General features: G+C 41.8%; 1 protein-coding gene across 7 annotated transcripts in view; it reads right to left on the bottom strand.

Moving 5' to 3' along the window:
• The window catches only part of LOC125459733 (putative phosphoenolpyruvate synthase), a 160786-nt gene that overhangs the window by 83757 nt on the left and 60389 nt on the right, over positions 1-16640 (bottom strand). For all 7 annotated transcript variants that reach the window (XM_059651757.1, XM_059651755.1, XM_059651753.1 and 4 more), the window contains 8 exons: positions 16030-16082; positions 14079-14206; positions 12502-12658; positions 12223-12409; positions 8556-8662; positions 8329-8370; positions 5146-5341; positions 475-610 (listed from right to left, as the gene is read on the bottom strand). In XM_059651757.1, coding sequence (XP_059507740.1) covers positions 475-610; positions 5146-5341; positions 8329-8370; positions 8556-8662; positions 12223-12409; positions 12502-12658; positions 14079-14206; positions 16030-16082 — 1006 coding nt within the window. The remainder of the gene's footprint in view (positions 1-474; positions 611-5145; positions 5342-8328; positions 8371-8555; positions 8663-12222; positions 12410-12501; positions 12659-14078; positions 14207-16029; positions 16083-16640) is intronic.

Here is a 16640-nt window from a genome sequence, read left to right as displayed (position 1 = left end):
AGGTCAGGAGCTGAGTGGTTCTGGCAGAATTCAAACTGAGTGGCAACAAACCAAATATTGATGAGTAATTATTGTACAAATGCGGTACACAATATTATTTCCAATATATTTTTAAAAACTGTATTAGGTTGAGAATCATTGTTCAAACAGCAAAAACAGTGCCGGGGAAGTATTTCATGCTTACATGAACAAATATAGAAATGATTGCGAAAATATTTAACATTATGTTCCTGCATTCTGAAAATGAATAATATACATGTGCTTTAGGTTCACTTGGAAGTGGCTGACATATACTTGCAGTGAGATGTCACCACTTGGCAGAAAAGGGGTACTCAAACCTACCTCGTTATCTTACTTCATTCAGGCTAAATAGCTAGCTGTTTAGCATTACATACAGTGAGGCACATTTAATACATTTAGACCTTGTGTAAATAAGCACTTTTTTTTCCACTTGATGGAAATGGGAAACCTCACCTGCTGCCTGGGCTGGTACCATCTGCTGGATCACCACGCCCATGCCCAATGCCACTGGCTGTCCCCTTTGCTGACGATACTGAACAGCTTGGAATGAGTAGAGGGAAGCCCAGCATTTCAGAACAGCGTCACAGACCTGGGAAATTGAAAATAAAAATCACAAAAATCATTTAATAATTGGTACAAAGGTATGAGTGTTGTAACAATTTTATAGCAATGTAATGTTACAAGCTAGGCCATATTTTACGTATTGTAGAAGCGAAAAATGTCAGTCAAGAATCAAGGATACATGATGTAGACCATAATTAAGGAAGGAAAGACCAGGTGGGAACTGTACTAAAATCCTTTAAAAGTACTTTATACTTCCAAAAAGTTACTTCACAAAAACACAATAGATTACCTTGACGTACAATCGCTGTTATACTGGCATAATAAGATCAGAAAAGTTCACATGATCAGGAAGGACAGATCACATCTGGAGTGAAACACAGCCCAAGTCATTCTTCCTGTGCAATCCTGTACTTAGCAACAGTCGAGGGGTATAAGAGGTTCTTTATCAGGTTGGTGACCTGTGACCAGTGACCGCAACTGTTTACAAGATATATTACTGACTTGGAGGACAGGATTGAATGTACTGCAGCCAAATTTGCAGATGACATAAAAGTAGGTGGAAAGTCAAGTTGCAAGAGTACAGCTGTAATGATTGTCGTGAGATCAGACAGATGAACCTGACAGAAGATGAAGTCCCTGATTGGAGCTGTTAATCTGGTCCAATAAGGGAGCCTGGCTGACAGGTGTAAACAGAAGTGTCAGAGGTTCTGTTCACTCTGAGTGCTGGCTCTGGGGAAGGTGGAACAGTGTCACGTACTATGCACTTGTAAATAAAAGATGACTGGGTGACAGGATACCAGCCTCTGTGGAGTTATTTCAGTGGGTAAATCCAAGGTACTGTTAGGAAAGGAGTTCTAAGACTTTAAACCAGCAACAGTGAAGGAATAGTGATGATATTTCAAAGTCAGGATGGTGTGTGGCTTGAAAGAGAATTTGCAGGTCGTGGTATTCCCATCCATCTGCCCTTGTCCTTCCAGTGGCAATGGTCACTGGTTTGGAAGGTGCCATTAAAAGAGCATCGACGAGTTTCTGTAAATCATCTTCTGGATAAAACACACCACTGCTGCTGTGCACCAGTGATGAAGGGAATGAATGGTTAAAGTGATTGACAGGGTAAAAATTAAGTGATCTGCTTTGTCCTGGCTGGTATCAAACTGTCTTAAGAGTTGCTAGAGTTACACACAGTATGTGAAAGGCTTGCTGAGTTCTGGTGAATGGCAATTTTAAAAGTGCTGATGGTATGGGATTCAGGGATGCTATTGCCATTGAATGTTAAGGGGAGGTAACTAAAATTCTGTCTTGTGAGAGATTGGTCATTGCCTGGCATTCTGTGGGACAAGTATTATTTGCGACTTCTCAGCCCGAGCCTGAGCATTATTTTGTCACACACAGACATGCTTCAGCAACCAAGGAATTACAAATGGTGCTGAGCATTGTGCAATCCCCACTTCTGAATGTAAGAAGTCAGAGGTCACACAACACCAGGTTACAGTCCAACAGATTCATTTGAAATCACAAGCTTTCGGAGAATAGCCCCTTTGTCAGGTGAAGTAAGGGGCTATCCTCCGAAAGCCTGTGATTTCAAATAAACCTGTTGGACTATGACCTGGTATCGTGTGACTCCTGACTTTGTCCACCTTAGCACGTCCACATCCTGAACATAACAGAGATAGAAAGCCATTGAAGAAGCAGCTGAAGATGTTTGGGCCGAGGATACTATCGTAAGGAACACATTAGATTAGATTAGATTAGGTTCGATTCCCTACAGTGTGGAAACAGGCCATTAGGCCCAACAAGTCCACACCACCCCTTAAAGCATCCCACCCGGACCTATTCATCTATAATCCACACACCCTTGAACACTATGGACAATTTAGCATGGCCAATCCACCTAGCCTGCACATCTTTGGACTGTGGGAGGAAACCGGAGCACCCGGAAGAAACCCATGCAGACACAGGGAGAATATGCAAACTCCACACATACAGTCACCCGAGGCTGGAATTGAACCCAGGCCCCTGGAGCTGTGAGGCTGCAGTGCTAACCACTGAGCCACTGTGCCGCCCACATGTTCGACAACTGAGACAACCGAACTCCAACAACCATAACTGCCATACAAAATAAAAACCAAAAGAACTGCGGATGCTGTAAATCAGGAACAAAAACAAAGTTGCTGGAAAAGCTCAGCAGGTCTGGCAGGATCTGAAAAGGAGAAAAGAGAGTTAAGTTCAGTTCTGAGGAAGGGTTACTGGACCCAGAACGTTAACTCTGTTTTCTCCTCCACAGATTCTGCCAGACCTGCTGAGCTTTTCCAGCAACTTTGTTTTTGTTCACAACTGCTATACCTTGTGTTCAGTATGACTCGAACCAATGGAAAGTATTTCCCTGGTTTCCATTAACTCCAGTTATTCTAGGCCACTTTGATGGCTTTCTCAACATAAAACTGTCTTGATGTGTAGGGCTTACTGTGATCTCGCCCCTGGGGTTCTATTTTTTGACAATATTTGGACAAAAGTTGTAATGAGATCACAGGATGCATGGCCCTAGTAGGACTGAGCATCAGTGAATAGGTTATTGTTGGCTAAGCCCTTCTCAACAGCACTGCCAGCAATACCTTCCATCACTCAGCCAATGATCAAAATGCAGCAATCAATGATTTGTGAGACAGTAAGGACTGAAGATGCTGCAAGCTAGAGTTGATAAAATGTGGATCTGCATGAGCACAGCAGGTCAGGCAATATCAGAGAAGCAGGAAAGTCATGATTCAGGCCTGGGGAGGGGAAAGGGAGCTCAGAAATAAATACAGGAAAGGGGGTGGGCCTGGGGTAAGGTAGGTGGCATGGTGACAGGTGGATGCATGTAGGGCTTTGATGAGATTGAGCAGTGGGAAGGGTGAACATAGAACATAGAAAACTACAGCACAGTACAGACCCGTCGGCCCACGATGTTGTGCCGTGGAATAATCCTAATCCAAAAATAAAATAACCTAACCTACACTGCCCCCAATTCACTGCTGTCCATGTGCATGTCCAGCGGTCGCTTAAATGTCACTAATGACTCTGCTTTCATGACTAACACTGGTAAACTATTTCATGCGCTCACAACTCTCTGGGTGAAGAACCTCCCTCTGACATCTCCTCTATACCTTCCTGCTAACACCTTAAAACTATGACCCCTCGTGGCAGTCAATCCTGCCCCGGGAAAAAGTCTCTGGCTATCGACTTTATCCATGCCTCTCATTACCTTGTACACCTAGTGTGAAGTGGATAGGTGAGAGGCAAGATGGATAGGGTGTATCAAGTCAAGGAGGTGGGGATGAGAGGGAGGGCGGGACATAGGATGGGGCCAGGGAGTGGGGAGATTTTGAAGCTGGTGAATTCTATGTTCAGGTCATTGGGCTGTAAACTCTTGATGTGGAATATAAGGTGCTCCTCCAGTTTACATGTGGCCTCATTTTTACAGAGGAGGTGGTCCAGAATGGACATGTCGCCAATGGAATGGGAGCGGGAGTTGAAATGGCTGGCAGCTGGAAGGTGGTATTGATTGCAGCGTATGAAATATAGGTGCTCCACAAATCAGTCCTCGAGTCTGCGCTTGGAATCCCCAGTATACAGGAAACTACATAGGGACCAATGGATGCAATAAGCCAGGTTAGAAGTTGTACAGGTGAATCTCTGCTGGATATGGAATGATGGTTCTGTGCCTTGGATGGAGGTGAGAAGGGAGGCGTGGCGGCAGGTGTAGCACTTCCTGTGGTTGCAGGGAAAGGTGCCGGGTGAGTTGTGAAGATTGGTGGTGAGTGTGGAGCTAATGAGGGAGTCATGGAGCGAACAAACCCTATGGAAAGTAGATAGGGGTGGGGACAGGAAATATCTTTTTGGTAGTGGGGCAGACATATCTCGGTAAATTTTCACACTAATGGGGAGATGCCACTGTCACAGCCATACTGGAATGGCTTGGCTAAGGGTCATTTAGCTCTGGAGCACATGCCTTCAGTATTATTGCCAGAATGTTGTCAGGGCTTCTTGCCTTTGCTGTAAGCCATACTTTTAGCTGTTTCTGATATCACATGGAGGGAACTGAATTGGTTGAAGACTGGCATCTGTGGCGCTTGGGCATTCAGGAGGAAGCTAAGATGGGTAATCAATTTGACATTTTTGACTGAAAATTGCAAAAGCTTTAGGCTCATCTATTGCTCCAATGTGCAGGGCCACCCCACTTTGAATACAAAAACAATAGTGCAGCTTCCTCCTGCAGTGAGTCGTTTAACTGCCTACCACCATTCATGACTGGACGGAACAAGGATGCAGAGCTAGATCCGATCTATCAGTGAGATCACGTAGTTTTATCATATGCTGCTTCTGCTGGTTGGCTTGCAAGTCCTGTGTTGCAGCTTCACCCAGTTAACTGCCAAATTAACACTGTTGCAATTTTTATTCCCATCAATTCAAATGAGCCAACTCTGAATCATAGATTAACTACAAAACTTTATTTCTTAGTTCTTTTTCCACTCTTGCTATTACTGAGCTATGTATTTGCTGGTCATCTTCTCATTCTTATACCTGTTCAAAGTCCTTCACTCCCAGCTCTGTGTCAAGTTGCCCCGCAGCAGTTGTGTCCTCTGTGTCTTCCCAAACTGCACTGGACCTGACAGCGAAGCGCTTCTCTGCTCCCAGCAGCCTCAGCTCCATTAGCTGTTCACGAATGGCACATTCTATCTCTGGAGACAGTTTGGTTCTCCTGAACAATTCAACACATCTGAGGAAAAATTACAAGGCAGGTTTATTTGCTAAATCCCTAACCTAATTTAAAGTATTTTGTTCAAGCGAGAAAAAGGAAAAGTGTAAGATTTTCTTTTTGTTTACAAATAAGCCTCAATATTAATTAATTTCCTCTCTAAAACTTTGTAAATTTGTTTTCCAATTTGTATTTGATTCTGGTTGCGTACCCTCATTGATTGACTTGTCACAGATGCAACATTACACTTTTAAGGGAGCTAAGTCCTGAAAATACCGTCCATCATGTTGTATGACGATATCACCACTCAAAATGGGACAAATTACAAATAAGTCAAAACTGGGCATCCATGAGGCACTATGGACTGTCATTTGGGGCAGAATTGTATTCTACACAATCCGTAACTTCATGTCCTGACGTGCTGACGGTCTGTATTTGCAGCAAGCCAGATAGTCAACCCTGGTTCAATGGAAGTACAAGATAACATGTACCAGGTATACCTAAATATGAGGTGTCAATCTAGTGACGTTGCTATAAATAATAGGTAGAGTCACCATCATCCCAGAGAATTGTTCTCTCACTGGTGAAGAAAACTGACAGTGAGGTTAACCTGAGGGCAACCACACCCCAGCTGAAATTGTGATGCAAAGACTTTCATGGTGTTCTCAGCCAGTGGCAGGAATGGAACTCATATTGTTGCTATCACTCTACAGTGCAAGCCAGCTGTTCAGTCAACCATTCAGGGCTACAGATTCACTATACAGTGAAACATGCAATAGATGGAACAAAGAAATCCCACAATGAATGGTTCAGATCAGAGCTTTGCAGTCCTGTTGCATGCTGTCACAAATAGTCTTTGACAAACAAGTAACAGGAGGAGAAGGCTCCACAAGTATCTACAGCCTCAACTATAGAGGAGTAAAAGACAAGGCTGAAGCATTTGCAATCATATTTAGCTCGAAGTGCCAAGTGGATATTTTGAACGACATACAAGTTTGGGCTGAGAAGTGGTGGGAATATTCATACTGCATAAGTTCCATATACTGACCATTCCAAAGAAGAGCATGTTTAACAACCTTCTCTCAGTAATCACCAGTATTAACATTACTGAACTCCCTATATTCAATACCTGAAATGACATTGATATTCAGAAACTTAACTAGAGCAAAAACAAATACATGATGAGAAAAGCAGCCCAGAGGTGAGAAATTCTTGATGCCCTGACTCACTAAATGTTTCCATTATTTGCATACCACAAGTCAGGAGTGTGATGGAAAATATTCCATTCACTTAGATAAGCATTTCTCCAACAAGGCTTAAGTAGCTCAACACTAATCAGGATTGAGCAGACCTCTTGACTGGTATCCTATCGACTTCTTTGGAATTCACTTCCTTCATCACCAGTGCACCATGACTACATGTGAACCACCTACAACTGGTCTTATAGGAACTCACAAGTACTTCAATAGTACCTTTGAAAACTGCCAGTAAGAAGGACTAAGGACTGGAGCAGACATAATGGGAACTGCAGATGCCGCAGAATCCAAGATAACAAAGTGTGGAGCTGGATGCACACAGCACGCCAAGCAGCATCTCAGGAGCACAAAAGCTGATGTTTCGGGACTAGACCCTTCATCAGAAAAGGGGGATAGGGAGAGGGTTCTGAAATAAATAGGGAGAGAGGGGGAGGCAGACTGAAGATGGACAGAGGAGAAGATAGGTGGAGTGGAGAGTATGGGTGGGGAGGTAGGGAGGGGTTAGGTCAGTTCAGGGGGGATGGACAGGTCAAGGGGGCGGGATGAGGTTAGTAGCTAGGAAATGGAGGTGTGGCTTGAGGTGGGAGGAGGGGATAGATGACCGGAAGAACAGGTTAGGCAGACGGGGACGAGCTGGGCTGGTTTTGGGATGCAGTGGGGAGAGGGGAGATTTTGAAGCTGGTGAAATCCACATTGATACCATTGGACTGCAGGGTTCCCAAGCGGAATATGAGTTGCTGTTCCTGCAACCTACGGGTGGCATCATTATGGCACTGCAGGAGGCCCAGGATGGACACGTCGTCTAAGGAATGGGAGGGGGAGTTGAAATGGTTCACGACTGGGAGGTGCAAGGACTAGAGCAGATGGCACACAGAAAGGTCACCAGCTCCAAGCTGAATTAAATTTTTTACTTCTTTTGTCTTCACTTCTAATGGTAACTGTCTACGTCAACTTGACACATAGTCATCACTGAGGCAAGACTGATTGCTTTAAGTTTGCTAAAATTGCAGCCTGAAAAGTTTACACTGGTCATTGTTCTATAACTGTGGGCTTGGGAATTTACGGTGGAAATGTGAAACTGTTCATCTGATCAACTGCAGGTTGTATCAGATTGCGGGTAAATCTGCAGGTTGTATGAGGCTGTGGACAAATCTGCAGGTTGCATCATGGATAAAATTGCAAGTTGTATCAGATTGTGGACAACCAATCCTGTTGACCCCGAGCAAATTTTCCATCTCCATATCCTCTCCATCACAAAACTTTTATATAAGCCCGGACTTGCTTGAACAGTCACATGTGTCTCTTTGTCAGTTTTAAACTTAACTAGTCTCGTGTTTTAAGTTGGCATTGCATCTTCCACCCTCATTAACGTACAGGTCAACCAAAGCTGTACTCCCTGTTTCCTTATCCTCACAAAGTCCCGCTCACCCAGGTGTATGTATTCATTCAGCTACATTAGCTTCTAGTTAAACAGCTCCTTTATTCTGAAATACCAATCATTACACTTTCACAGTCTCCCCCAGTCTTTATAACCTACAAACATTTGAACTGGAGACTCTCAAGGCACAATTGACAGCATTGGTCTCCTTTCCAATGCTGTCACATCTCTGTACTGTTCCCAATCCTGATAAATCAGACTCAGTTTACTCATAACAGCCTTGTTCTTATAAAATCTGCTAAACACAAATACAATATCATAGGAAATGAGCTGGTACAAGGTAAATTCTGTCAAAGTATTTTAAGTGAGTTTACCTTTCACACAGTTCACGAAGATTTTCAACTTTATTTCCATTGCTAAAATGTAGAAACAGCGTCATTAAAAATGAGGAAGTGATCACAGCTGACAGAATTCTGACATGTTGCAAATCAGTGTGCGGTCAATTCAAAACTGAAATTGAAATTGTATCAATTTAATGTTGAACCTGAAATTGGATTTTTCCAATCAGATTATATTGCTTCAAGTAACAGAATGACAATACCAGGCCATGTAGTTCAGCTCCGTTACTGTTTGCTGAAGACAGCTGTTCTTTTTCATCTGAAGTTCCAGTGCTGCAATTGTGACACATAGTCCAACAGGTACAAAAAACTGATAGACAAATAAAAAACAGGATATTAACTTATTAAGAATGAGCTAATATTATTTATCACTTTAACTCAATTATCCAATTGATCCTATTGCAACTAAGCACCATGAACACTATGGGCAATTTAGCATGGCCAATCCACCTAGCCTGCACATCTCTGGACTGTGGGAGGAATCCGGAGCACCCGGAGGAAACCCATGCAGACAGGAGGAGAACGTGCAAACTCCACACAGGCAGTTGCCCGAGGCTGGAATCGAACCTGGGTCCCTGGTGCTGTGAGGCTGCAGTGCTAACCACTGAGCCACCCCTTTATATATTACATTTCCTGGAAATTCGGCTGACAAGTTCAAGACGACTTGACTCTATAAAAGTCAGCATTGAGAACAAACAGGTTTCACTAGGACAAGTTTTTAGCTTTGCATACATGTTAATTACATTATTATTTTCATATCTTGACAGATTGTTCATGACTGATGGACTGGTTTAATAACTAGGCCATATTCTTTCAAATTATTGCCATTTAGATTAAGTTTGTTAATCTACAAGAGTTATTACCCCAGTGGCTGAAATCTGGCCTCTGATCACAAAGTTGCAAGTTCAAGCCCTACTCCGGAGACTGGAGCGTCAAATTCTAATCTGATGCTACAGTACAGTGCGGTGCAATGCTGAGACAGCTGGTCTGTCAAAGGTGCCCTTTTTTTGGTGGATGAGTTAAAAAAAAGGTACAATCTGCTCTCTCGGGTAAAAGATCTCATGGCACTATTTTGGAAGAAGGCTTGAAAGTTAACTAGGGTGTACTGGTCAATATCTATCCCCAATTCAGATCATAAGAATGGATTATCTCATCAGGAATACATTGTTTTTGTGTTATGTCATGATTTTACAGTTATTACACCTTTAACAGATATGCTCCACATATTATCACTGTATCAGAACAAGGGTCCTGAGGGTGCATATCACTCAAATTCCATCTTAATTTGGGCCACTGGAAGCATGACACGTTAGTGAAAGTGTGCTCTGCAGACACCAAATCTCTTAACATTAGAGCAGACAGTACAGAGCCTCCCATGGTAACATTTTTATATGATAGGAGTCACAATAAGATGCAATAGATGGTTAAGTCCTTCTCCTTAACTTGCAATAAGACTGTAAAGGAAAGCTTGATCCAATATCAGGGCATTTTTTTAATTTTAGCCTGCCTAACAGCTAAAGGTGACAAAAATTCTTCAAGCAAAATTATGAAGGCACGATACTGTACATGGTCAAAAGCATTTTGATTCACTATGTAGCATAGGCACAATTATACAAAGATACTTTTTTAAAGTTGGGGCACTACTTTTTCTTTACTGTTTTTATGAGAATAATATGGCAAAAGTTGTACTCATGCATATTGTTTGCATACACATAACAGGCATCTGCTCTGTAGCATCTATAATAGACCGGCCATTGCTTAATATAATAGGTTACATACTATACACTATGTTGCTGAGTTTATATGTCAAGTGCCATTGCATCAAGATTATCCCAACAAAGCTTTATGTTTTCTAAAGAACTATGGTATTGCTGTGTAGAAGATACTCATTTGATTTTTTTTAGTTCCATAGATAGAAAATCAAAAAAAAGCTAAGAATATAAACAGACCAACTATTTCAGATTAGGAGGCAGATCTACCTATCACCTGAAATAATGTAAAGGTGCTGGTGTTGGACAAAGTCAGAAGTCACATAACATGAAGTTATAGCCCAACAGATTTATATGAAAACACAAGCTTTCACAACACTGCTCCTTTGTCAGGTGATTTCTGACTTTATCTCCTGAAACACAGTGAAGGTGGAGCCTAGGCCCGAAACGTCAGCTTGTGTGCTCCTAAGACACTGCTTGGCCTGCTGTGTTCATCCAGCTCCACACTTTGTTATCTCGGATTCTCCACCATCTGCAGTTCCCATTATCTCTGAAGGTGGAGAGGCAGGTGAGGATGAGCACAATGACATTTCCTCTTATCTCTCTCTCATACTGCAGCAAGGGTCAGGTTAAGACTGGGGAATGCTCTCCACAGTAAAATCTGCTCACTGAATGTTGTGAAAGAAATGCATGCCAAACCTAGGACTCACTACTGAGAAGTAGGAGAGGCCCATCGTTGGTAATTGGCATCGTTTTATGTGGGCATCCTTTCGATAAGGAGTTCTTCTGACATTTTGAGTCTCAAGTGAGCCACTAAACACTGCAATTCGCACACCTTGCAGACTTGAAAAGGCGTCATCATGTGTCAATTGGTCAAAGTGTTGGAATGCCACAACTAACAGGATTGTGTGTATACCTATGCCAACAGGGCTGAAGTGATTCAAGTTGGCAGCCCACCATCACCTTCTTAACGGCAATAATGAATGGTCACAAATATTGGTCTTTCTAGTGTTCTCATGAACATTTTCTTTTGAAATCGACCTGCAAGACTAATGTATGCTGTCAACAGGAGCAAAGCATCAGACGTGTGTGGAGGAGTAGCCCATTCAAAATTCTAATTAGCCTTTTAAAGTAACTCAGTAATTCATCAGCTTTAATTTATGCCAGATCAAGTCCCTCCATTCTGAAGCATGTTCATAGTATCCTGATAAATGTTTGAAAATCCTTATTTGCTCATCTGGCCTTCTGCTGTCACTCATAAGAAGGAAAAGTAGCATGGGAACAAGTCAAATTAACATTAAGGATATAAAGAACCATGTGCAGCAGGTATATACTAACTTAAAAGAAATATTAGCAATGTACTTGAACATTACAATTTCACTTCTGAAGGCCAACTTAATTCAAAATGAACAGATTTGGTTAAGCTCTGAAAGATGTTGAAGATCGGTAAATGACATGAACTGTGCCAATCTCTATTCATTCTCCAGATGTAGAGTGCACAGCACACATGGGAATGACGTCAAGAAAACTATACCTGATGTATTCTCAATATGAGTAGCCAGCTATTTTTTAAACAAAGCACTTGACAACCAATTTTCTGATGTCAAGAGAGAGGCCGCTGTGGTGAGCCAGCATTAATGAGCATTATTGAATCTTGGGAGTTTCCACTTACTTATAGTAATGGATAGAAAACCACAGTCAGTTTGTCAATGAGTTTCTGATTTGCACAGTCAGACCTAGCCATTTGGCCAAGTGAGTGACCCTGACAGTACCTCTGTTAGTCCTCACTGTCTAATAAACATATGTTCAGTATTAAGTGTTCTTTTGCAAACCTTGAAAATATTATAGCTATTTAATTGGTGAATTTAAAGTGAGTGTCACCCTGACAATTTCTGCTAGACAGCATTCAAACCCTGCTTGTAAATGAATCATTCAAAATGGCAGTTCAGCAATAAATCTTCCACAATTTTGGGCCACCTTTAAAAGTTCATAAAAACAGGTTTCTCTGGAAACCTCATTTGGCTGGGAAGGTGGGAGAGAGTGAAGCTCATTTGCTAATATTTTAACCTTGATCAAACAGCTATTGCATTTACACACACTGACAAAATGTTCAAACAATATCCGAGACACACAATGGCATGTTTACTTTCTTTCAACCCACCTGGTTCCTAAGCCGGTTTTGCATTTCCAATAGTTGTGCCAACTGAGCTCCTTTACTGCCTACCACTGCAGTACATTGGCATGTCTTATCAGAGAGTGCTAACACCAGCTTGGAGCATGCTGGCACCACAGGTTCCTGGAACTTTTCATGTGGTATAAAGTCTGGAGCCTGCCGACCACTCTCATTTCTAAACAAAGGGGAAGGAAATCCATTTTTTTAACATTAAAGGAAAATATTTTGGTAACTGTATTGATTAGCTTTTCACCAAAAAAAACCTACCTGTAATGAAGTTCCGTTATGCCCCAGCCACGAACAGTTAAATTCAGACGGTAATTTGTCACGCACTCATGGATTCTACTTTCCCAGGTTAGTCCCCCATACATCACAGGAGAAGCATCCTTATCGATTGACACTTGCAGGTGAAACAATTGACCTCCTATAGCAGCAAAATGAAAAGTATGCAATGGATAAAATGGATGATACCCAAAATACATTTATACGTATTGTAACAAAAAACATCACTCAAAATGTGTATATTGTTGAAAAAGGAGAGAAGTTGCAAAAGCTTTTTATCTTTATTGTTCATCAGAAGAAACACAAGAATGACAAGCGGCAAATCAATAACAACAACTTATGGAGTAATAGAGATGTACAGCAGGGAACTCATCCATGCCAGCCAGATATCCAAAATTAATCTAGTCCTATTTGCCAGCATTTGGCCGATATCCCTCTAAACCCTGCCCATTCATATACCCATGCAGATGTCTTTTAAATGCTGTAATTGTACCAGCCTCAACCACTTCCTCTTGCAGCTCATTCCATACATGTACTTCCTTCTCTGCGTGAAAAAAGTTGCCCCTTAGGTCCCTTTTAAATCTTTCCCCTCTCACCTTAAACCTATGTCCTCCATTTCTGACTCCCCTCCCCTGGGAAAAATATTTTGGCTATCCACCCGATCTATACGCCCCATGATTTTATAAACCTCTCTCAGCCTCCCTCATCATCCCTCAGCCTCCGGTGCTCCAGGAAAATAGCCCCAGGCTATTCAGCGTCTCCCCACAGTTCAAACCCTCCAATCCCTTTGTAAATCTTTTCTGAACCCTTTCACATTTCACAATATCCTTCCAACTGCAGGGAGGCCAGAAATGAACATAGTACTCCTACGAAAGAACAGGATGCTGATTGGTTGGCAATTCAAATCTGATTGCTCAAGGCAGTACAAAAGAGAGACCACTAGGGAACCTTTGGTTCTGTACGTCCATGGAAAATTAGAAAAGGTGCATGGCTTGAACTTATTTCTTTCATTTACAAAGAATATGCTCTCGCAGATCACAGAATCTCTACAGTGTGGAAACAGGCCATTTGGCCCAACAAGTCCAAACCGACCCTCCAAAAAGCATCCCATCCAAACCCATTTCCCCATGTCTGACCCAAACATCCCTAAACACTGCAGCAATTTAGCAGGGCCAATCCACCTAACCTGCGCATCTTTGGGCTGTGGGAGAAAACCCACAGGCACAGGGAGAATATGCAAATTCCACACAGTCGCCCAAGGCTGGAATTGAACCTGGGTCCCTGGTGTTGTGAGGCAGCAGTGCTAACCACTGAGCCACCAAACCATGAAACATATCACTTCCAGGAAGTGTAACAAAGCACCAGATAATGAACAAAAATGATAATTTTAAATTAGTTGTTAGCATTGTTGTTAGTACACTTGGAACTGGTCTGCAACTCTTTTCCAATCAAACACAAGACAATGTTCTTTGGGTTTGCAAGTGGTTGATGTTGATCTGGCCAACACATAGATATATAGAAGCCTACCTGAATTTAGTGGTTGATATGTTCCATCAACTCACCTGCTGTAAAACTGATGCTGTACAGGTCAGCAATGTTCCCATCATCAGCAATATCAGCTAAAGAGGCATCTGACCAGTCAATCCCAACCTTTTTTCCGTTTGGAAACATCACATAACCTATACTCATACTGAGAGAATATTATGAATATTTTAAAAATTGAACAAATTTAAGTTCCTTTTAATGATATTTGACATTGAAGGCATTATACAAATGGAAGTCTTTTTATTATACTGATTGTTATGTTCTTAAAGGAACAGGCAAAGGAATTTCATAACTTGAATCAGATAATGCAAATAGAGGCTGTTCAGCTCAACAAGTCTGCATTGACCCTCTGGATAGTCTCCTACCCAGACTCCATCCTATCCCCACATTTACCATAGCTACCCACCCAGCCTGCACAACACTAGACACTACAGGGCAATTTTAGCATGGCCAATTCACCCAGCTTGCACATCTTCAGACTCACACAGGTAGAAGCTCACACAGTTACAGGGATTCACCTGAGGTTGGAATTGAACCTGGGTCCCTGGTGCTGTGAGGCAGAAGTGCTAACCACAGTGTTACCCCCACTGAAGCAGGGTTCATCTGCGATATAAATCTTGTTTACTGCTGTTACAAAATGCCGCTTGACAGATGATTTACCTTTGAAATACATGAAGGATCTGAAATTACACATACTAAAGATAGTTCCAGCCTTCAGTCTCAAAGGATAATGCATTATGAAAATCAACTCTCTGTTACCCTGGTCACTATGTTATGTTAACGCTTTCCAAAAAGACTGGAGTGTCCTCTCCAAGGCGCAAGCCTGGGCAAAATGTCGAAGATACTACTTGACCTCCCCGTTCAAGGTCAAAGCAATTCAAAGCACAACTTTTGGCTACTGCTTGATTGCAGGAGCTGTCAGAAGGATGATGCATTTGGACTTCAGCCTGGCTTTGAACACCACCCCCAGTTTCTGCCTTGTTTACTCCCTTTGCTTTGAACTCTTCTGAATTATCCACAAGGCAGTGGGGCTACTTTCCCAGAAGTGAGGCTTTAATTGATGACAATTAGGGCATGTCCACACTCTGGAGAGCCTGTACACTGCAAGCCTGGAAGCCAAACCACTTATATGCTCCTTTGCAACGATAGCATTGGGCTACATTAATTTCCTGGGCTGCAGCAAATGACTTGCTAATGAGAACAGGGAATGATTTGCACACTTGACGAATTAACAAGAGGATAACTCTCTTCATCTGCACAGATCACTTTAGTCCGTTGGGGACACAGACATTAATTAGTGACTCATGATACATATTGGAAAATGTCAGGCCTAGTGTATTTTGACACAAGTAAATTTTTAATGGACCAATATACCTCACAGCCAAAACAATCTCAGCTCCTGAAAATTTACTTTAATAAATGGAGAGTCTCATTCCTTCAGAATTGTGTTAGGGATTTTGTTAAAATCAAAAAATAATAACTAACATTTTTTAACTTTGTCTATCTCCAACTTTAGTTCCAACTCCTTCACTTCTCTTTATTTTGCCTTTTTAACAATTTCACATTCAATTAAAACACATATTTGAAACTTGGTGTGGCTCAGTGAGGACCTTTCAATTTACTGATTGATGAGACACACTGTTTTCCTATTTGCACAAATCCCAGTTCTCTGAGCTAAAAAGAATATCATGTTCTTTTCAGTTATCTTGCAAATGGCCACAAAAATCCTGTAGGTAGTTTCAAGTGCCATGAATCACAATGATAACAGAAAGACAAAAGAGTTTTTTATGCAGATTAGAACATGGAACAGTGCAGCATAGGAACAGACCCTTTGGACAACCGTGTAAATGGGTGGATTGGCTACATTAGCAATCTACTTTCAGTCAAATGCATAAATTCGTTTACCTCCAGATAAAATTCTGAATGCATTACAAACCTCATCAGAACATAGCAACATGCATTACTTACTTTGTTGTGGTTGCAGAAATGGAGAGAATGATTAAATTCACCGATAACCCATTCTACAAGAAATAACAGATGATATCTATAAGCCTATTTTCTAAGCAACATAAAACAATCGCAACAATGTAAACATTTAACGCTAGATTCAACTCACTCCATGAATGCATAGGCGATTATTTTCGTTTTTATTTACAGTAAGGGGGTCTAGGCACTATCAACAAGGCCAGCACTGTTGACAGTCTTTCACTTACAGGCTTATAAGACCATGTCAGAGGGCAGTTAAATTCAACTACATTGCAGTGGATCTGGAGTTACATCAGTCCAGACCAGGTAAAGATGGCAGATTTCCTTCTCAAAAGGTCATTAGTGAACCAGGTGAGTTTTAATGGTAAAGATAGATAGATTTTTGAACAGTAAAAGGAATTAAGGGTTAAGGCAAGCGGGCGGGTGGGTGGAGATGAGTCCACACAAAAAGATCAGCCACAATCTTGCTGAATGGCAGAGCAGGCTTGATGAGCCAGATGGCCTACTCCTGCTACTATTTCTAATGTCCTGATGTTCTTACAACTAGCTTCATGGTCGCAATTATTGAATCTAGCTTCCAATTACAGATTTGT

The sequence above is a fragment of the Stegostoma tigrinum genome, chromosome 16 (assembly GCF_030684315.1).
Source record: "Stegostoma tigrinum isolate sSteTig4 chromosome 16, sSteTig4.hap1, whole genome shotgun sequence".
In the NCBI taxonomy this organism is placed as follows: Eukaryota; Metazoa; Chordata; class Chondrichthyes; order Orectolobiformes; family Stegostomatidae; genus Stegostoma; species Stegostoma tigrinum.
The sequence above is the reverse complement of the archived record's forward strand: the minus strand, read 5'-3'. Positions and strand labels throughout refer to the sequence as shown.